This window comes from Fundulus heteroclitus, chromosome 7 (genome assembly GCF_011125445.2).
Source record: "Fundulus heteroclitus isolate FHET01 chromosome 7, MU-UCD_Fhet_4.1, whole genome shotgun sequence".
In the NCBI taxonomy this organism is placed as follows: Eukaryota; Metazoa; Chordata; class Actinopteri; order Cyprinodontiformes; family Fundulidae; genus Fundulus; species Fundulus heteroclitus.
In genome coordinates, this window is record NC_046367.1 from 19461397 (window position 1) to 19483737 (window position 22341).

The 22341-nt window shown below is 40.1% G+C and overlaps 1 protein-coding gene across 2 annotated transcripts; it reads left to right on the forward strand.

Moving 5' to 3' along the window:
* The first annotated feature begins 3733 nt into the window (after positions 1 to 3733).
* On the forward strand, positions 3734 to 20556 carry LOC105927539 (RCC1 and BTB domain-containing protein 1). Of its 2 annotated transcripts, XM_012864338.3 has the most exons (12): positions 3756 to 4010; positions 6678 to 6844; positions 8949 to 9099; positions 9187 to 9353; positions 10407 to 10565; positions 10640 to 10747; positions 12502 to 12644; positions 12722 to 12912; positions 16534 to 16660; positions 16747 to 16898; positions 17042 to 17172; positions 19096 to 20556. In XM_012864338.3, exons 1-12 carry the CDS (start codon positions 3974 to 3976, stop codon positions 19234 to 19236), a joined length of 1674 nt encoding a protein of 557 aa, XP_012719792.2. In that variant the 5' UTR covers positions 3756 to 3973; the 3' UTR covers positions 19237 to 20556. The 2 variants fall into 2 exon arrangements, with proteins under 2 accessions (XP_035995006.1, XP_012719792.2); XM_036139113.1 differs by lacking the exons at positions 16747 to 16898; positions 17042 to 17172; positions 19096 to 20556 and having other exon boundaries at positions 3734 to 4010; positions 12722 to 12944; positions 16534 to 16640.
* The last annotated feature ends 1785 nt before the right edge of the window (positions 20557 to 22341 follow it).

The following is a 22341-nucleotide window of genomic DNA, read 5'->3' on the forward strand; positions in this document are numbered from 1 at the left end:
TGGTAAACTTTAAACAGGTCTGGACATGTACGGGACATGTCTGGCAGGATGTGAGTCCCTCTTGGCGTAGTGTGTTACTGATGGTAGCCTTTGTTTGGTCCCAGTTCTCTGCAGGTCATCCATCAGGTCCCTCCGTGTAGTTTTGGGATTTTTGTTCATCGTTCTCATGATCGTTTTGACCCCACAGGATGAGATCTTTAGGTGGGGCCCCAAATTAAGGGGGAGATTATCATGTATTTCATTTTCTTACAAGTGCTCCCACAGTTAATTCATTCACACAAACCTGCTTGTCTATTGTAGATTCACTTTTCCCAGTGCAGGTCTACAAACTTCTTCCTGGTGTGCTTCGACAGCTCTTTGGTCTTGGCCATTTTCATGGCTCATTTTCTCCCATAGTTTAATTATGATGACAATTACAGACCTCATCTTTTTAAGTTGGAGAACTTACACAATCAGTGGCTGATTAAATATATTTTTTCTCTGAGGGTTCCCATCTGTTGTGAGACAAAGACCCAGTAGTAGTAGGTGATCATTAACTTAGCCTTAGACTAGAGGTTTCCTATGGAGTTGGCCTAAACAATGTGCCGTATAAGGTAACAAGCTTCAAAAGTGGAGCTTAAATCCATATTAACACGTTTACTTCCTGGTACAGATTAAAGCAGAAATGTTATGTTTCATAGTTTTTCCATGTGAAGGTTTTCATATTTTGTCACATTACGACCATGGACCAATATCTGGTAACTTCTACATTAGTACAGTCTGAAAAAGCATGGGATGCGATTTTAACTTTTTTAAAAGAAAATGGAACATGGAGAAATGTTCACTTTTCTATAGTTTTTCTAATATTCTCTTGTTGAAAAAGAGAAATGGATTAGAAATGGATTATTTTTCCATGTGGACTTCTATTGAAACTTGTTTTGGTTTCAATAGAAGGCCTAAGAGATCAAAAGAGGTTTTCTCATAAGTGTGTAAATTGTTATCGGTAATCTAACTTTAAAAAAAAAAAAAGTACAAATAAGAAAATAGATTTAAGGCCCTACTTCGGTTAAAAAGGGGATGAATCCCCTGATGGAGAAATGGTTTCTAAAAGTGATCCTTGTTGGATCACAACAGAACTTTGTGTGGTTTTAAAACTGGGTCTGGTTCATTGAACAAAGCTCCAAAAAACAATTTATGAGCTTTTACAACAAAAAAAGTATTAAAAGTGTAAGGGCTGCATAATTCATACCAGATTTGATTCAATAAATGCTCTTTACCAAACATGTCGTTCAGAACCCAACATCAGCACAACCATGTTTTTATTTTTTTGTTTAAAGAACAAGGAGCATAAAACAGCTTTTTTATTTATTTATTTATTTATTTCTATTTATTTTTTTTTATACCAAACAGCCCACATGTTTGATTATGTGGCCTTTTTTGCTCAAAACGGCCAAAAATTATTTGAAAACTGAGTCTGGAATTTTGATAGTGAAAATTTAGATTTTTGTAACCTATGGAGGGAGAAGTATATATTGGTTATATTGGTTGAAGTGTTTTTTTTTTTTTTTTTAAACTGAAGAGTTGTGTGCATTTCTAATTGGCCCCCTTAGCCAATACCTTAGAAAACATCCTTTGATTGTTACCGCCACATGTTTTCAGGTCTGTCAGCTTTGCGGTGCTGGAGACTGAAATTTCCATCCATTCTTCAAGTTGGATTAAAAGGAAAACATCAATTTTCAGTCCTCACCCCAGATACTAGAGTGTGAGGTCCAATCTGGAGTCTTATGCAGCTGCAAACAATCGTCCAATAAAACCCTGTATCTAGTTCATCTGTGTCTTTCCATCAACTCTGACCTGTTTCCCTGTTCATATTTCCAAAGCTTTGTGTATTGTTATATAAACTAACTCCAGCTTACACCTGTTCATAGCTGAATCCCTGTGGTGTTCTGTAGAGTTACTGTGACTTCTAAAGACAGTTTGCACTGGATTTTATTTGGGGGTATCAGAGTAACGAGGGTAAATACAGATGCACACAACACTTTTTAAAATTATTTGTATTTGCTAAAAACAGTGAAGGAAGTGTTGAAGTTCCTTCTACGTTAGCCATGCACTAATTTGCTTTTTTTTTGTCTGTAACATTCAATCTCCGTGAAGCCCATTGCTTTTGATTGGAAACTACAAATTATGAAGGATTAAGGGTTATGAGTACATTGTGTCATTGTGTTAGATATTTGCAGGGAAATTTCGAAGTGGGCAGATCCATTCCAGAAGCAGAATGTTTGACTCATCCTGTATTCATTCTCAAAGGGAACATTGCATTGTTACACCATAATTAGGGGTAAAGGACTCCACAAATAAATTGTACAGATGAAAGGTCCCTTTATACTCTATTGAAAAGCCGCAGAGTACCACAGAAATTATTTGTAGCCTGGCAACTACTCAGCGGATGACATCAGTCGTCGTCAGCAGGTCATGCTGCTGAGCCCTCTTGGGTGACAACATGGAGAAAAACTCTCGATCAACAGTTCATCTGCTGTGCAGAGAGAGACCATCTCTGCCCCCTCTTTAACTTCCCTTTCTTTCTGCATCATCTCGTCTGAATACAAGTTGAAGGTGCTGAAGTCTAGAATAGACTTCTATAGTCAGGCCTCAGTAAAAAAAAAAGAAAAGAAAACGTTACTCAACATTACTGCTTTTATTTTAATTTGTTTACCCAGGATTATGGCATTTAGCATTGTCTAATCTATTGAGTGCCAGAAGTGTCATAATTCAAAACATCTATAACACAATAAATAGTAGTTTTAATCTAAGCAAAATTAGAAATATACTTATTTTAAGACACTTTATTGAATACAATATATAAGCAATGTGAAAACAACCCAGAATGTGTGTTCACTACATTTTAAAGTATTTATAAGTATCTTTAACTTTTATATTCCTGTGCCGCAAAGTCTCATGAATTTTATACTTCAGCTTTGCCCATCAAAGTATTATTGCTACATACGAGATATTGTTAGTTAAGACACAGTGTATAAGTAATAAATATGGTGTACAATTCATAATTCAGATTCTAATTGGTGATTTTTAATTGTAATTGTTTTATAAATTGTTGAAAGATTTAGATGATAGAAAATGTGTGATAGATTAATTTCAGCTTAATAGTTATCACAAATACATATTTAATGAATAGTAACATTTGCAATGTATTGCTATTTTATGTAGATTAAGTATATATAAATATTTATTTTAAAAGAAACATTATCTTTATCATCGTTTGACTGGGTGACTGTTTTGAACATTGTTTCTATGTCTTCTATGTACATTGTGAACCATGTCTTTGAAGTATTCCAAAAAATAAAGCTAGTGGTGCAAGGTATGGTATTACAGGTAGAAATAAATGATTACCTACAAGAAAATTAGACAAGACCACGTTTAAAAATATATTTATTCTACTTTTAGATTCAAACAATTTTATTTGGATAATTAAATGTATGTTTATTTAAATAGGAGCTATTGCTAAGTTTATAGGAACGTTTTAATGTCTTTATTGCAATTTTATTTATGTTACATATGTGAATATAAAAGATTGAGCATTTATTGCAATTTTACTTTTATTACATATATAGATACGTTTTAAATTGTACACGAATGGATGTTTAACATAAAAATCGTGTATATTTTGAGATTAGCGCTACTTGTAGCAATTCAGAAGCTCTATTTATTACAATGCTGCCTAGATTACGCTTATAAATCTTTAACAAATAAACTTTCGAGCTCCTTTCTAGACAAATTAGCGAGTTATCCGGGTACTTTTAAGCAAACCGGAAGTCGCGCTGTCACTCGATTGTTTTGGTCTCGCGGTCACGTGACTTTGCCCTCCTCCAGCCACTTCCCCAAACAGACGCCAGTCGGAGCAGTTGTTTTTTGTTTCCAGCAGCGAAAGTAAAACCAGCACAGGGGTCGACCCCCCGACATGCCACGGTGAAGCCGTCAGATGGAGGACCGTCCTCTGAAACCGACCCATCACTCAGGTAAGCTAAATAAAAATTATATATTTGTTTAAAGCCAGTTTTGTTTTTACTTGAGATGCGGTGTTTTGTTTTTAAATGCAACCTAGAATAAATCGGATTTTCCCTGGATGAGTCTAGCAGCAGCTCCCCCCCCCCCCCCGCCCCCTCCTCCTCCGGCGCTTTTGCTGAATAACGTGTTTGTAACAATGGCAAACATTAACAGGCAGCTATCTGCTTTCAGCCTGCAGCTCCTGCCTCTGTTTAGTTTGCTGATCACAATCACAACAGAGTACCTTTCTTATTTAACCATTTGCACAACACAACATTGACGTCTGTACTTCCAACTCGTGTATTTAGTCCACATTTCACAGAGGTCCCTAATCCGCCGAGGATTATAAAATGTTTCACAAACAAACGTTTTAAACCGAGCTGTGACAGGAGGAGAAAGTGGGAAATTTAAAAGCTACAACAAGCCAGACTTTTCTGTGAAGTCTGCAGACAACCCATGGATGGGTTTTCAACATCCTGCTCGGATCTAGTTTGCCAATAGGTCGGCTTTTCTGTTTGTTGGATGATCTTGTTGTCAATCATCTTCTGTTCAAGATAAAATCTACTCTTCCCAAAACAAGCTGTTGCACACGTGACGTCACATAAGGTATGAACTATGAAGCACATAATTCAGAGATCTGTGGAGCTCTTACATTTGTATTGTTGTTGCTGAGGTATATTTTGGTGCACTGTGTGGATTTCAGGAAAAAAATAGTTAAATAGTAACACGCATGGTAAGGAGCAGCCAGGGCCAGCTGGTATCTCCAGATTGCATTTGTTTTTGGGGTTTTGCATGCATACCTGCTGCTCTGCCGGTTTTTTTTTTATTGCAACTCCCTCACAATCCACCAGAGGAGAGCACATTTAAACCAGGCAGCTCTATCCCTTTATTACAGCTATATTATCAGAGATCTTAAGCATTAATGTCTTACACGCAACTTAAACTGCTTCAGAATCCGTCAAACCACCTCAGAAGTCCATTATGTGCCACAATCTGTATCATTGCTACCATATCAGCTTGTTTTTTGTACCTCTTGTGATTTAATTGACCCCAGGGTACGCACAGGCGTTTCTCTATTACCGTTTACAAAAAACTGTGAAGCCCCCATACAACTACTACCCAACTCTTTTTACGTCCTCAATCTACATTTATTAGATACAGAAACACACATCTGTATTTTATCTTTTTATCTTTAAAGGTAATGTCAGTAAATTTGAACTCGGTGGGAAATTTAAAGCTGGTTGACATTGTTTTGAGGAGCAACCAACACTGATTTTGTCATTTTTCAATTTTTTATAACAAAGGCTCTTCTCCGATTAAATGCTTGTGTTGGCCATTAAACGGTCCCGAACATCATGAATGCACAGCTGCACAATGAACTGAGAAGCTGAGAAGACAGATGCAGGAATATGATTTATTTCCTCTTTTTAGACCTGTTTAAACAACATTAGAAGCAGACAGATGCAGACAGACCCCATGTTGGGCATGTTGGAAGCACAAATCAACAAACATATTCTTTTACTTCTCTTTCCATGCAAACTCGTCTTCGACACTCAAAGACAGTTTCTTTAATTTGAGCCACACTCGGCTGTCAGTGGTTGGCTTGACCGGCTTTATTCTGCTCAAGAGATGCACCAATCTGTCGGTTAATAGTTGAAACTTAATCTGCTGGTAAAAAAACATGTTCTGTTCTGTCGTTTCTTTGCTTTTTCTGTTTCATGCATCAAAAATGAACTCATCAATTCTCTGCCTGGACCATGCTGTACCTTTTTTTTTTTTAAATCAACTTAATGGGTATTTTTATTTATCTATTTGTGTTTTTTGATCAGTCGTTTGTCCATCACTGTAACAAATTACTCTTTTAATTTTAAAGTCAAATGGAAATATATTGAAAGCATTACGAGGAAAAAAAATGCAGCATTCTTGATCTGAACAATGTAGTGAAATAAAAAAATGTTTGCATGCATTTGTTTTGTTTCACTGACACACAATCATAGCATCATTACCAGCTAACAGGTTTAAACACATCGTGTGAATGAAACATTTGTTTGTGCAAATTAGCCTATTGCACATTTTATCTATTAGTATTTTCTATAATCTATTTAATGATTTTTATGGGTTCACTGAACCCTCAAAATCAGACGATAATGAATTTTATGCATTTATGCTCTGAATTATTCCACTAAATATTGCTTATTTTACTGTGGTGACCTTTGCATGTGCAAAGAGCTCTGCTTCTATATCAAATCCCGACTCGTTTATGCTTGTATCTTGTCAGCTCAACATGTTTTGAGATGAAACATTGTTCTTAAAGCTTAAAAGTTAAATCAGAAAAGATTTTCCCTCCCTTAAAGCTTTGCAGTGCATATAAGCCCTTATCTGAGTTATTATGAAACCTTGTGACACGGCCTATCTCTAATCTCTACTGTGTGTGTGTGTTCAGATCTTATTCGTATTCAGCATTGGTGCTTGTGGGTGGGAAGTTTTTTGAGCTATATTATGACTGAAAGCGGATCCACATATCAGACCAGGCTGCACCTGTCAGATTCCTGGATATTTTGGTGACTGTCTAAAGGTGTCGATAAGGGGGAAAATATCCCGGATGTTTAACTGTAAGCACCCTTATCCACACAAAACAGGGGAAGCAACGCTGTGGCAGGTTGACCTATGCGGGCACGTCATGGTGGATGTAACCAAATGGCCAATTTTCAGCCTCATGGGGCCAGAGGAGCTCTCATCGATAAGGACGGCCTGCGTTTTCGGCTCATCTGCTAATGAGGCCATCTACATCACCAACGACGATGAGGTGAGATGTCAGAGGCAACGTGTTTTTTTTTTGTTTTGGGTTGGGGTTACAGGGATGATGCACGTTCTTCAGTGTTTTAGAAAGTTATGTAGCAGAAAACTTTTTATAAAGCTTTTCGGCTAATGTGTTTGCTGAATCACTTTTACTAGCATTTTCATAGTCATTTCCTGAATGTTTTGTTGACCAAAACTTCACTTATTTTAAAAATAGGTGTTGATTTATAGCTTTTTTCTTTTTTAACTCACAGCTCCAGTTATAAGTTTACACACATCCTGGGGATTAGTTTCATATTAAACTGGGGATTTTTCTAATTATTATTATTATTATTATTATTAGTAGTAGTATTATTATTAGTGGAAGTGTATGTATTCTTTTGGTCCTGGGTGGATTAGAGAAAACCCATGTTAAATTTACTGTATGTTGTAGAATTTCTCTGGGAAAAAAATGGTTCCAAATGTTCAGAAAATCCCCTGAAATTCATGTGGGAGCTTTGTTTTTGATTTAGAGTTGATTTGGTACCAAGTTTTAAAAAAATGTGAGGAGATTCTAATCAATCAGTTAAATAGAGCTGAACAATAATAATATATATATATATCGATAGATGTATATCGATGATAGAAATAAAAGGTCAATTTGAAACAATGCAATAGAATAACAGTTTTCCTTCCTGGTACAAAGTTGGTTGAATAACGGGTTGAGTTTGAATTCAGTGTTTGTGGGTTCTGTATCTAAAATAGGTCGCTAAGCTACAGGGTAAAAGGGCCAGGGCTCCACTTCAAATACATGTTTTGAATGTGTTGATAATTATCAATATCGATCAATATGATTTAATTTATCGATATGCTTTTTTCTATATCATCCAGCCCTACAATTAAATTTATTAAAAATGGATCTAAAAGGAGCAAATCATAAAGTCTTATATAAATTAATATGACTACAACTGAACAAATAAATTAAATAAAAAATTAAATATGGTCTATTAAATATAAAGTCTCTCCGTCCAAAGACTGTTAGTTAATTAATTGATTTCTAGTAATCTGATTAATTTTGTCGCACAGAAACATGACTGCAAGAGGATTATGTTAGTAAAAATGAGTCAACTCCTTCTAATTATTCAAGTGTTCACATTCCCAGAACTACAGGACGAGGAGTAGCAACCATCTTTCAGCCTGATTTATTAATTAGTCCCAGGCCAATTAATAACTACAAATCTTTTGACCATTTAACCCATAGTTTCCCACATCCAAACTGCAAAGCAATAAAACCTCTTCTTTTGGTTGTGTTGCACATCCACCTGGCCCTTATTCTAAGTTTTTAGATCCGTACTCAGGCTTATTTTCTAATTTAGTGTTAAACACTGACAAAGTCATCATGGTGGGGGATTTTAACATTCATGTTGACACTGAACCTGATAGCCTAAATGTAGCCTTTAATACTACGCTAGATTGGCTTTGCTCAAAATCTGCACAGCCTGATGCATTCTTGCCTTCATACTTTGGACCTTGTGCTGAAGCTGCTCTTAGGTATAAATCCCCTTTAGCGCCTCCTGCTGGAGGTGATAGCCCAGAAATGACCTGCAACCTTCTCAGCTTAGCGGTGTTCAGGGTTCCTATGCAGACTTTGAAAGACTGAAAAAAAGAGGGGGAAAAATACAGCTGAGTAAGGAAAAGTTGTTTACAGACTGGATTCCTTGTTCTATTACCTAAAACACAAAATATGAATTTCTAAAAAATAAAGCAATTTATATATTGATTGATTTATTAGAAACTTCTTTTATCCACATCAATACTTACGTTTTGGTCGAACTCATTCATTGTTTGTTTTTTTCAGTCAGATCAATCCAAAGAAAACAAAAAAGCAACATTTCACCATAGCTATGGCCTCTTAGATAAGGGGTTTGAGCTGGACCCGTGGCTCTCTTGAGTTTCTGAATGTTTCTAAATAGAATTAGGTTTTATAGATCTATTTTACAGAGACTGTATTTGGGATTTATGGGACTTTTACAAGAAAATGTGCAGGTACCCTAAGGAGTGTTGTTTCAGTTTAGCCCTCCTTTTCTCTGATTCCCATCACTGTCTTCTGTTTTCTGTCCCTGCCTGCTCAGGTCTTTGTTTTTGGCCTGAACTGCAGTAGCTGCCTGGGAACTGGGGACAGCCAGAGCACCATCGTCCCCAAGAAGCTGGACTTTTTTAGCGGCAGGAAGGTGGTGAGCCTGAGCTACGGGAGTGGACCCCACATCCTGCTGGCTACAGACGGTAGCGTCACACAACGTCTGACCCGTCCTCACTCTTGCTGCAAAAACACAAATGTATAGCGGATCGACAAATGCCTGTGTGTTTCAGACGGAGAGCTCTTTGCATGGGGGCACAACGGCTACAGCCAGCTTGGAAACGGGACAACCAACCAAGGAGTAGCTCCTATGGTCGTATCTGTCAACCTGCTCAACAAGAAGGTCACAGAGGTGGCATGTGGCTCCCACCACTCCATGGCTCTGACTGACTCAGGAGAAGTAAGTTTCCTGGCAGGAATATAATAAATGTTTTGCATGATATTAGGTCCAGAGTGTCAGAGAGAAAGCTGTTTTCAATCCTTTCTGCTGGCACGGGTGACTCAGCTTTGTTCAGAGCAGAAACCAAAGTCCAGTTGTGACTAAACCCCTCTAAGCTAAAACCTGGAAAATCAGCTCAGCATAAAGGAATCTGTTGAGCTGGAATCAGGTTTACAGTAAAAGCTGCACCTTGGGGTAAAAGCAAAATACTATACGCTTTAGGCTTTAAACTTTATTCTGAAAGGTCTCACCAAAGCCTTTTGGTGCCGTCAGTGGGCAGGTATTTTGAGTTTCACACTGAGCTGAAATGGAAATGGAAGACGCTCTAACATGGACATGACGTTGCTCTGATAAGGTGGGACCAGAGTTACACCCAGAATGCCGCATGTGGCAGAAAACTGACACTTCATATGAAGGAAAGTATCCTGCTGACAGTGAAGCATGGTGATGGCGGCGGCATCATGCTGAGTTGAGGAACAATGTAGTCTAGAGTGTGGGGACAGGAACAGAGCTAAATACAGGAATATTCTGGGGGAAAACACCCAAAACAAAACAATTTTAAAATGTAAAACACTTAATGCTGAGATTCACCGTCCAGCAGGTCCAGAAAAGTACATTGCAAAGACAAAACTAAAAATAAGTCAAATTTTCTTGAAATTAGTGCATTTGTCCTTGATTTGGGCAGGTAAATAAGATTATCTGCCAATGGAATAAGTATTTTGACCCCTAAAATAAGATAATTAGATATACTGCACCTGTAATAAGATGCTAGAGATGACTTGTTCCTATTTTAAGTGCAAAAATCTCATTGCATTGGCAAATCATCTTTTTTACGTGCTCAAATCAAGGACAGATGCACTCAGTTCAAGAAAATTTGACAAAATTTTAGTTTCGTTTTTGCAGTGTATTGAATCAGTGAAGCTGCATGCAGATGCACTCTGTTGGACTATTGTCACAATTTTAACTCCACTTGATGTGTCGTTCCCTTTTCAACGTCACCACCTTGTCCCCCAGGTGTACGCGTGGGGCTACAACAACTGTGGCCAGGTGGGCTCCGGCTCCACAGCAAACCAGCCCACGCCTCGCAGAGTTTCCAGCTGCCTGCAGAGCAAGGTGGCCGTCAGCATCGTCTGCGGCCAGACCTCGTCTCTGGCCTTGGTGGACAACGGAGAGGTGACCGTGTGGGATGTGGGCGGAGCCAGTGCTGGCCGTGCCCGTGCCCTGACGCACTCTTTATTTGTCTCCAGGTGTACGGGTGGGGCTACAACGGGAATGGGCAGCTTGGACTTGGAAACAACGGGAACCAGCTGACTCCCTGTCGACTCGTGGGTCTGCAAGGTGCGTGTGTGCAACAGGTGAGGGACTCCACACATGGACGAAGCTTTGAGTTGATAAATGCTGGTAGACAAACATGCCGTGCCTTGAAAAAGTGCGTACTACCCCTGACCTTTTTAACATTTTGTCACATCACAACTACAGGCCTCTATCCATTTTATTAGGATTTTATGGGTATCTATAAACATTTCTTTTTCAAGTCTTAAATTCTCAATTGTGTGTAGGTCTGGACTTTGACTAGGCCGTTCTTACACATAAATATACTTTGATCTTAACCGCTCCATTGAGCTCTGGCTGCATGTATTCCTCTGCCCCAGTGTCAGGATTTGGGCAGCCTCTAATATCTAATCCTGTTTTCTTCCAAGATTTTTCTACATTTAGCTCCATCCATCTTCCTATCAAATAAATAAGTGGAGCTCTGAATAGGAATTATGGAATACAGGAGCAAATGTAATGTTTGTCTTTTGCAATAATTGACATTCTGAGCTACAATACTTGGGAATAATCAGTGTTTTTTTTTTTCTAATTATGAAAAAAAGATGTAATAAACTGCATCATTCTGATAAGAACCAAAGAACGTTGATCAAGTGAAGAAGGACAGCCTTTCATCTGCATCCCTGCTGCTGAACGTTCGGGTCAGCACTCATGGACTTCTTCCCTAAAAGAAGCAGAAAGGGAACCAGATGTGGATGAAGGCTTCTAAGCTTTCACAGTGATGGGTAGTGGGAGAGCTAGCATACCTGTTGGCCAATCAGAAGTGTCTATGAGTAATTTGGCCTGCTCATGGACAGAGTAGGTAAAAAAAAAAACACACAGTAGTCTGCAGGATTCAGAGCTTTATGTATAGAATCTGTCTGGATCTCCTCCTCAGACCAGAGAGTATGAGCTCACTTGGCCAAGAAACAGCCCAAGAATTTCATCTTGTGAAGGAGATCCTTCCCTCCATCAGAGATCCAGTCGTGACCTGAATAAAGATCTGAAGACGCAGTCCTCCTGCTTCCTTGTACTAACTGGATGATCTGTGACGTTTCCCATGATTCATTGGGATATAATTTAGTTTAGACTGGTTCTGGTCCGTTACTGTTACTGCTATCACTACTACTATTACTTTTACTATTCCTTTAATTAGTACTATTAGTACTTTAGTAGTGCTATTAGTACTCGCTTGACATTACTATGATACCTGTCACTGATACTATTACTGACATTGTACTACTACTACCATTACTTTAACTATTCTATTATTCATGCTTATTCTATTAGTACTACTATAGTTCCTATCACTACTATTTCCATGCTTCCTATTCTTATTCCTAATGCTATTACCTTTAGTACTATTACTGACACTACTATTATAACTTATATAATTGTTGCAATTATTCTTACTTACCACTATTACTACTATCACCGATACTGCTGTTAATATTACTGATAATGCTATAACTACCTTATAATTATTACTAATAATACAACATGTATGACTACTATTAATATGATGATCACTATTAAAATATTTACTATTAATACTGTCATCCGCACTATTATGATTACTTTTACTACTTAGTATGACTTCTAATGCATTACTCCAATTACTATTCCTGTGACTACTACTAATACTGTGAATGTTTCTGCTACCGCTGATACTTTTACCATTGCTTCATTTGAAATGACCTTTATTGTAATTGTCAAGAACAGAGTCAAGCAGCATCATGTTGATCCATCCAAACCCATAAACTCTACTAGGATTAACAAATGTTGTCCTTCTTCTCCCCAGATTGTCTCCGGCTACGCCCACTCGCTGGCGCTAACAGACGAGGGGCTACTTTACGCTTGGGGTGCAAACACTTATGGTCAGCTGGGCACAGGAAACAAGAGCAACCTGCTGAGCCCCGTTCAGATCCTGATGGAGAAGGAGAGGTGACGGAGTCTCTCCGCACGCTCAGACTATGTCCCCTGCAGCTTCCGCTCCGTCTGACGGCTCCGTTTCCTCACAGAATCGTGGAGGTGGCCGCCTGTCACTCCACTCACACGTCGGCCGCTAAGACCCAGAGCGGTCAGGTGTACATGTGGGGCCAGTGCCGGGGCCAGTCCATCGTGCTGCCTCACCTCACCCACTTCTCTTGCACGGACGACGTCTTCGCATGCTTCGCCACGCCCTCCGTAATGTGGCGGCCTCTCTCCATGGGTAAGACAAGAAGCCTGGGGCCAAGTGTTTAGGTACGAAAACCCAGATTTCATATTGTTGTTTCGTTCAAATAACGCAGCGAGTTGTCCGTCCGGGGTGTTCAGGAGGCTCTCAGGTGCAGGAAAGTAACACAGACATCCCCGGTTGCATCACCTCCACCTTACCTCAGGACGAGGGCTTGAATGTAGATGGACAGATGCATGGAGAGCTTCTTTCTTCTCTATGAAAAGGCAGTAGCTCAGGATTTATTGTGCTGAGAGAGATATTTATTTAACTTTTCTTTCCCCCTGTAAAAAGCTGTTGATCCCTGGAGCTCGTCTCCCAGTCTTTGGTGTTGTACGTATTTCCTCCTTTGATCCGAGCTTCTCCACCCTGTTTTCCAGGTGAACAGAGCCATTTACAACGGTTACATCCGATTTAATACAGATAACCTGCATGCTTTTGAGACGTGCCCCTCTGACGCATTTTGATGCTCCGTGCCGTTTTGATGTTTTTTTTTTTTTTTTTCCAGTTTTACCCCGAGGCGTCTCGGTCCGTGTGAGTTAATGACGCCACTTGGGAATTAAAACTGAACTGAGAGCTGCGTTCTGGCTACAGAAACGCCATTTTTCATCTCAGCCGCGAGCGGTTCTTGTTATGTTTTGTTTTCACGCGCAGCCTTCACAAGAAGCCGAAGCCGTAAAACTGAGAAGATTTATCGACTCTGCACCACGGAGGCATTAAAGAAAAAGAAAAAGATGAGTTTTAGAAATATTTGTAAGAGTTTATTCAATGTATGTAAAAAAAGACATAGCTGTTTTCTCCTCACTGTGTGACAGAATAAACATTTTCCATTTTAGTTCAGTTAAAGATTAGGAAAAAAAATTCATGTTTGCTAGATGTCAAAATATTGACAAGACCTTGTGAAGATGCTCCCTGGACCCTGTAGGAGAGTCATAATCCCAAGTCTTGAACCAGCGTGGCCTGGAAGGTCAGGGATGGCCGGGGATAAAGTCCTTCATTTTTGCAGACATGTGCCGTTGTCTGATGATGTCTTTACAATCCAACTTTCCAACTTTATTTATAAAGCACCTTAACATTTCTCTAAGGACCAAAGTGCTGTACAGTGAAACAACATACCACCATTACACAGACTCAAAAAATTATACAAGCATAAAAGACAAAATTAAAATCAGAACTATAAAATCTAAGTATAAAATCTAAGTAATTTAAAATAATGTATCACAGATTAAAATCAACATCTCACACAGTTTAGAAGGCCAAGGCAAAGAGATGAGTTTTCAGGAGCGATTTAAAATCAGACATAGAAGTAGGCAATTTAATTTGCAATGGAAGGTCATTCCACATTTTTGGAGCTGCCACAGAGAAAGCAAGATCCCCCCTAAGCTTCCGTTTAGTTTTTCGCACCTCAAGAAGCAGCTGATCGGCTGACCTGAGTGAACGGGAGGGTGCATGAAGGTGCAGCAACTCAGAAAGATAAGGTGAAGCAAGACCATGGAGAGACCTAAAAACAAATAAAAGAACTTTAAAATGAATCCTAAAATGTACAGGGAGCCAGTGTAATGAGGCAAAAATGGGGTTAATGTGCTCATAATAATAATAATAATAATAATAATACATTTTATTTAAAAGGCGCCTTTCTAGACACTCAAGGTCGCCGTACAGAAGGGTAAAAAACAGAATGTCAGGAACAGAATCAAAACAAAAAACATTTAAAAAATAAATAAAAAATAAATAAATACCGAGGCTGGGACAGGGAAATTGATAATTAAAGAGAATAGGCGGTCTTAAACAGATGAGTTTTGAGTTGTGATTTAAAATTTTGAAGTGAGTCCGTGTTTCTAAGTAGGGGTGGTAGAGAGTTCCAGAGGCGGGGGGCAGAGCGGCTGAATGCTCTGCTCCCCATGGTGGTGAGACGGGCGGAAGGGACAGACAGGTGTAAAGCAGATGAGGATCTAAGAGCACGGGAGGGGGTGGGAATGTGCAGGAGGCCTGACAGATAAGGGGGGGCTAGGTGGTGAAGGGCCTTGAATGTCACCATGAGAATTTTATATTGAATGCGGAACTGCACGGGGAGCCAGTGAAGCTGTTGGAGGACCGGGGTGATGTGGTGGATAGAGGGAGTTCTTGTTATGATGCGAGCAGCTGAGTTCTGGACCAGTTGTAGTTTATGGAGTGATTTCTGAGGAAGGCCGAAGAGGAGAGAGTTGCAGTAATCCAGTCGGGAGGTGACAAGGCTGTGCACAAGTATGGCAGCAGTGTGTGGGGTAAGGGAGGGACGGAGGCGGTTGATGTTTCTTAAGTGAAAGTAGGCAGACCGGGTAATGTTATTGATATGGGATTGAAAAGATAGGGTGCTATCGAGGATGACACCCAGACTCTTAACCTGGGGGGAGGGGGAGATGGAGGAACTGTCAATAACAAGTGGGAAACTGTCAGTTTTGGAAAGAGTTGATTTGGTGCCGATGAGGAGAACCTCAGTTTTACTGCTGTTTAATTGAAGGAAGTTTTTGGTGAACCAGGCTTTTATTTCACAGATGCAATTTGTGAGGGAGGTGGGGGGAAGAGAGGACGATGGTTGTGTGGAGAGGTAGAGCTGGGTGTCATCAGCATAGCAATGGAATTGGATGTTAAATTTGCGGAAGATATTGCCAAGGGGAAGGAGGTAGATGATGAAGAGGAGGGGCCCGAGTACAGACCCCTGGGGCTCATATTTACGAGTGCCAGATAAAAGACGTGCCGCAGTGTTTTGCACTCTCTGGAGTTGAGCAATGTTGGAGGCACTAACCCCCAAATAAAGTGCGTTACAGTAATCCAGCCGGGTAGTGATAAAGGCATGGATTACTGTCTCTAAAAGATCTCTGGGGAGAATGGGCCTTATTTTGGCCGACTGCCTTAACTGAAAGAAACTTTTCTTCACAGTTGCCTTTATCTGCCTATCGAATTTAAGATCATCATCCACTTTGACACCAAGGTTTGTGATAACCGACCTATACTGGGCTAGGTAACCTAGCTCAGTAAAGGGAACAAATAAAAGTAAAAAGGCGGAAGCTTACAAGCCTGACAACACCGTTCTAACTGTCAAGTATGGGGGCAGTGTTGTGTGTGTTTTTGCTTCAGGAGGGGCCGGTGCACTTCAGAAAATGGTCGTTCGAGCAGCCGACACTACAGTGTTTGCAGGCCTTAGTCTGAGTTGTTCTTTACCAGCATGGATGGAGGAAGACTACGGGAGAGCATATAGGAGCCAACTGTTACAGTACATTAAAATTCCCATCAAAGCATTTCTGACTATAGATCCATTTCTTTGCCAGAAGGAAAATTTGACCCAGCCTATGTAGAAAAATAACAAATGGCATTGGAATGAAAGCTATAGGCTACAATAACAAGCCACAGTGCACAGATTTGCTGATTCCTGGGCTGTATTTAAACACCCTGCATTAAAAACACTGTTGGTGAGCGAGCTTTCTCATTTTGGGGCACCTAAGCCTTAAAACAGCCTTCCCCTTCCTTGTGCGTTGAGTCCGGTTTAATTTCACACGGAGGGAAAAATAAAATGTGTCTTTTTATATAGTGCATGTAAACTTCTGGCTTCAAGTAAACGTGGCGCTTTTCTCCTTTTAGAGCACGATGACTTCCTGACTGTGGCTCAGTCTCTCAAGAAGGAGTTTGATAACCCGGAGACGGCCGACCTGAAGTTCTGCGTTGACGGCAGATACATCTACGTCCACAAAGCGGTGCTCAAAATCCGGTCAGGGACTCTCCGCCCAAGATGTTTGATCCCTGTTTGAATCCTTCACGCCTTGTGCATGCCCTTGTCTAACGTCTGCCGTCCAGGTGCGAACACTTCCGATCCATGTTCCAGTCCCACTGGAACGAAGACATGAAGGAGGTGATCGAGATAGACCAGTTCTCCTATCCCGTCTATCGCTCCTTCCTCGAGTTCCTCTACACTGACACCGTGGAGCTGCCCCCTGAAGATGCGATCGGTCAGACACACACACACACACACACACACACACACACACACACACACACACACACACACACACACACACACACACACAGCAGCAGCAGGTTTTCTGATGGCGTGTTTCTGTGCTGATCCTGTCGGTGGCTGCTGCTCCCTCAGGGCTGCTGGACCTGGCCACGTCTTACTGCGAGAACCGACTCAAGCGTCTGTGTCAGCACATCATCAAGAGGGGAATCACGGTGGAGAACGCCTTCTCTCTGCTGTCTGCGGCGGTGCGCTACGACGCCGAGGTTAGTCGGCACCATCAGCCACTTAGCTGCTTTGTACTGTAATGTTTAGCAAGTCTAGAAATGCACATGTTGAATAAAATAATCTTAAATTCAATCCAGGCATTGGAGTTCAAGTCAAGACAGTTTGGCCTCTGAGTTTCACAAAAACATCTACTTTCTTTTCCCTTCTTCCATACTTTATCCTCCATCCTTCAGTCAGTCGCTCAGACCTACTGCCTTTTTATCTTTCCTTCTTTGGGTCCTTCCTTCCTCCCTCGCCTTTCCTTTTTTCGTTGTACCCTCAGCCCTTCCCCATTCTGTCTTTGCTTCCTGTTGTCTTCCATCCTGGTGCCATTCCTCCTTTTGATCTCTCCATCCTGCCTTCCTTCATACCTTTCTCCCTTATCCCCCATCCTTCCTGTCTCCTTTTTTCCTTCCTTTCCTGTATTCCATCTTTTCCTACCTTTCTTCTTTCCTTACACATCTTCCTTGCAGACTATCTGTATGATTTGATTGAATTTGCCTTTATAAAGGGCCTTGAGATGACCTGTGTTGTGCATTAGTGCTATATATTTTGGTTTTCTGGTAGAGGCCACTGGATTTCTTATCTGATTCCTCCTGATGTTTTAAGTAGTTAACGCAGGGGTGCGTTCTAATGAGGCTTTGTGGTGCTGCGGGTCTGTTTCTGTTACACATTCTCCACCATGCTTCACAACAGGGATGAGATACCTTTCTATTTAATTTCTCTTCACCCTTTCATTGTCTCCTCTGATCAGGGCACCTGGTTTCTGTTAAACTCTCAGTAGAGGCTAGTAACTGCGATGATAGGACAGATAAGGCCGTTCTCTAATGTCCTCCCCAGACTCGATGTCTCCAAGAGGTCACTCCATTTAAACATAAGCCATTTTAGGCAAGTAGTTATTATTCTTACAGCTTTTTTACCCCCAGATTTCTGAGATAATGACACATCTGCTTTACTTGAATCGCATGTTCTCTTGTCTTTCCCAGTTTGGGGAGTGACTTGGAGAAATAAGACTCTCTGTCCTGCCACGGCAATATAAATGATGGGTTACTCATTTTTCATAGACCCGCTGATCATTTTATGAAATACAGTTAAATTATATCTCAAACAAGGTTTGAGTTTTTCATTTGCAGTGTGACACTGCTTCTTTTAAACCCTTTCACACAACATTTATCAGGCGAGCCAATAAATGCGCTTTAATGCGTCATATGTTCAAATTACAGCTTCACCGTAAACTTGAAGACCATCGTAAATGTTACCTATGCACATTTTGCTCTCTGATTTTTTTTACTTTTAAAGTTGGAAAAAAAAGTGGAAGACAATGGCGTTTAAAACTGTTTTAACAATGAAATATTGTAACTTTTGTAGAAACGAAAGGCACCGTTGATTCAGATACTAAGTCTTGAAACCAGAAAAGTAAAGCACCATCAGAGGGCCGGCGAATTCAAAGGCAGGCAGCCTGTTTGTCCTCCTTTGGGCAGACATTTGTTGACAGATCCAGGCTTTGTAGCCACTTCCTGTATATTCTAGGATCAACCCATCAGCTGTGTTTTTACATTGATACATTTTCTGTCCTGTGGTGTAAAAAACATTTGTTTTGAGTAGCTGACAGAGTTATCTACCCTTAGCAAAAAGTGATTTATTCAAGTGTATTTAAAATGAGGCAGTGTACTTGAAGCTTACTTTTTATACACTATTTTTCATATACTTAACAATAGTACAGTGAAGTATACTTGACTTATACTGGAAAGTATAAACAGAAGTCTCAGTACATTAATATTAAGACTTAAGCTTATGCTTAAGTTTACTTAATAAAAATTAACGTATTAATCAGGTATGCTACCTTTTTGCTAAGGATAGACATGTTTTCATGTTGTTTGACCAAAATGAGATCTTCTGTTATTTTCCTCTCGTCTCTTTAGGACCTGGAGGAGTTCTGCTTCAAGTTCTGTGTGAACCACCTGACTGAGGTGACCCAGACGGCTGCTTTCTGGCAGATCGACGGCAATCTGCTTAAAGACTTCATTTGCCGAGCCAGTCGCTGTGGCGCCTTCAAAAACTAAAGCTGGACTGCAGGAAGTGATGGGAACACATGATGAGAGACTCCAGAGGAGCTTCCTGCAAACCATCAAATCCAGAAGAATGTTTGCACAGTAGAAAGCTCTGCTTTTTTTAAATCAGGGTTGGTGTTGATCTCAGTGCGAACATGAGTGTGCATTAAAGGTATAGTGGACGATCTTTTTCAGCTTTCAGTTCCGGGAGTATCACCTTATCTATTGGTTGTCCCACACGCCGATCGTTGGGACGTGCTCCAATGTACAACGCCAGTGTGCGTGGCTGAAAGTCACAAGAAGCAAACTGTCTTACAAGTTTAGGAGAAGAAGAGGAAGGCCTCAGAAGAAAGAAACTGTATGTGGGAGATTTTTTTTTCCACATGATCCCCCTGGGGAGTGGAAGAGCAGTCAGGACAGTGTTGAGCATCTGTAGTTATTAAAAAAAAGGACTTTGGTGTTTCTTACCTACTTTTGTGGAAAGATCGTCCACTCTACCTTTGACTATATTTTCACACTGGGAGCAGCAGCTGGTTCCCCATAGTGCCTTGTTTTTTTTATTTACACATATTGTGTAATGGATAAGTGAGGAGTGCTATTGCTTTTTTGTTTCATTTCAACATAAAATACTCATAAATAAACTAAAGTATTAGGTTTTGTTTTTTCATTTTAGTAAATTAGGAAGGTCTGCCCTTAAATGATTGTGCTGCTCTCGGTCAGAGGGATTGATGATTTGGTTGTGCTGTCTAGTTTTAGGGTTTTCAGGTTGAGACTCTTTGCACTTGTAAATAATGACTGACAGGTCATGAACGATGAAGCGTTCATCTATGTAGGTCATCCTCGATGTGGGAGCTACTGATGCCTCAGTCTCTGCTAAAAGCATGCAAAGGTACTTGAGTTATCAGCTGGCCTCAGAAAGTCACGTTCAGGCTTAGATTGGGGATTTTTATCGATTCATTTGTTTCATTAGGGTCTTTTATTTTAATTTATTTTTAAGTTTTTGCTTCATAGTGCAAAATAATAATTTTGTGTAGCTTTACTTACAAAATAATCCAGGTTGTGGTGATGGTCAGTTCAGTTGCTTATTGCTGGACATCAACAAGGGTTTTATTTTCTTCTTAAATATCCCATGTATGCTAACAATTACATTTAACAGTATTATGATTTCTTATTAATTCATCTTTGCTATTATAAAGTTTATTTTTAATAAATAAAACAAGACAATAAATCACAACGATCATCTCTCCATTGATGCTGAACGATAATGTGCCAGTAAAACGTTGTGACCTCTGAAATCAGATTAATAAAACATTTTTGTCTGTTTGTTTTCTACAAGGCTTCTGTTTTACTCTGATGTTCACCAGCAGATCCACCTGACATACTTCTCCAAAGACAATTTGACTGGGTTATATTTTTTTCTTTTAGTCGACATCTGTGTCCAGAGTTATGCTTTTCTTATTTGATTATTTATTATTTGATTAAAGTATTAGGAAGTAACATGCAGAGGGCCTCCTTTTGTCTGTAACAAACATTACTGCTATTACGCGTTGATATTAGTCGAGGAAGAACAAAAACAAAAAAATTGAACTGGGACTAAAGGGAGTACGTTGTAGTGGCAGAGCAATCTGTTAGCAATAACAGCAGGTTCCTAAACATTGTTCATGTTACGTTTTTCAGATTTCTCCTCCCAGCATTCCCAACCCTTTAGAGTGGTTTTAAAATATAATATACTAGATTATACCACACATTTATAGCACATAAATGAAAACTAGCAAAAGAGAAAACTGCAAGGCAGGAAAGGGAGCAGGACAGGGAAAGGGTGGGACAACAACGATACGTAAGAACATTAAGAAGGACGGGAGGAAAGGACACAAGGAAAGGAAAGCAGGAGGGGTGGGACTTAAGGAAGATATGGAGGTAGAAAACAAAGGAAGGATGGGAAGACACAAGGAAGGATGTGAAGAAGTAAGACAAAAAAGGAGGGTAAAAAAGGCACGTTTGGGACAGAGAATAAAATATTTTCCTTACTCTTCATTTTCTGTGCTTTTCCACATGTGGAAAATACCAAAGTCAAGTTCCATGCTTTTCCAGACTGTATAAACCCTACCATGTTCTTTCCCTATTTGAGCAATTTACCAAGAACTGTTCAGCTCTGGTGCCAAATGAACAGCAGCAGCTCAACTTTCAATAGAACAGTAATCACCAAATTATGCTTATTCTATGTTAAGATTACACAGTTAAACTTTCAAAGCACGGATGGGCATTTATTTTTATAAATCAGAATTTCTTAATACCATGCAAATTTGAATAGTTCACATTTATCTTGGTAAATATTCATTTTTCAAAGCACCTAATTGTCGTGTGATGCTTCTGCCACTAGAGGGCAGTAGTGGAGCAGCTTAAGCGGCCTACCTTTGCTGCACTTTGAAATGTGTATGCAGGACATTAAAGATATTTACACACTTATCTTTTAATGCAAACATCAAGCTGAAAATATCCTTTGAACTGGGGTCTTGCAGAAGTGTGCCCCCTATGGTGACAAGCTGAAATGACACCAGTGTCGTGCACGTGCCTGTCCGACTGCACAGGCCTTTTGTTTAGAGGCCTGATGTGTTCTGAGGTAAGAAAGTTGTAAGTGATTAAGTTAGCACGTGTTCTCTTGGTAAAGGCGGAAACTCAACAAAATAGCAGCATGTCACACCTACTCGCTCGCCCAGAGAATACGACCCAAATCACTGTCATGAACCGACTACTGGGGCCTTTAGGTGTTATGGGAATTCTAAACAATAATAACTGGGGTCCCATCTTTACTAAATGAAGAGACGGAGTTGATATAGTTCCAGCACTTTTATTGGGAAACAGAGCAGAGATCACATAGATGGAAAGTAATCGCACCCCACGGTCCCGCTGCAGTGTGCGTCTTCCCTGTCTCGCTTTTTGGCTCCCCCTAATACTGCACAGTGGCCTTGGCTTGAGACATAACAAAGACAGTCTATCGTAAACAATCAGTATCCCTCAGCAGCTGCAGCATTTGGCCTTGCAATCAGCAAACAGTGGATCTTATACACAGCCATCATGTCTGCAGGCCTCCTATGTCCGAGTGGTGTGAGGCCATAG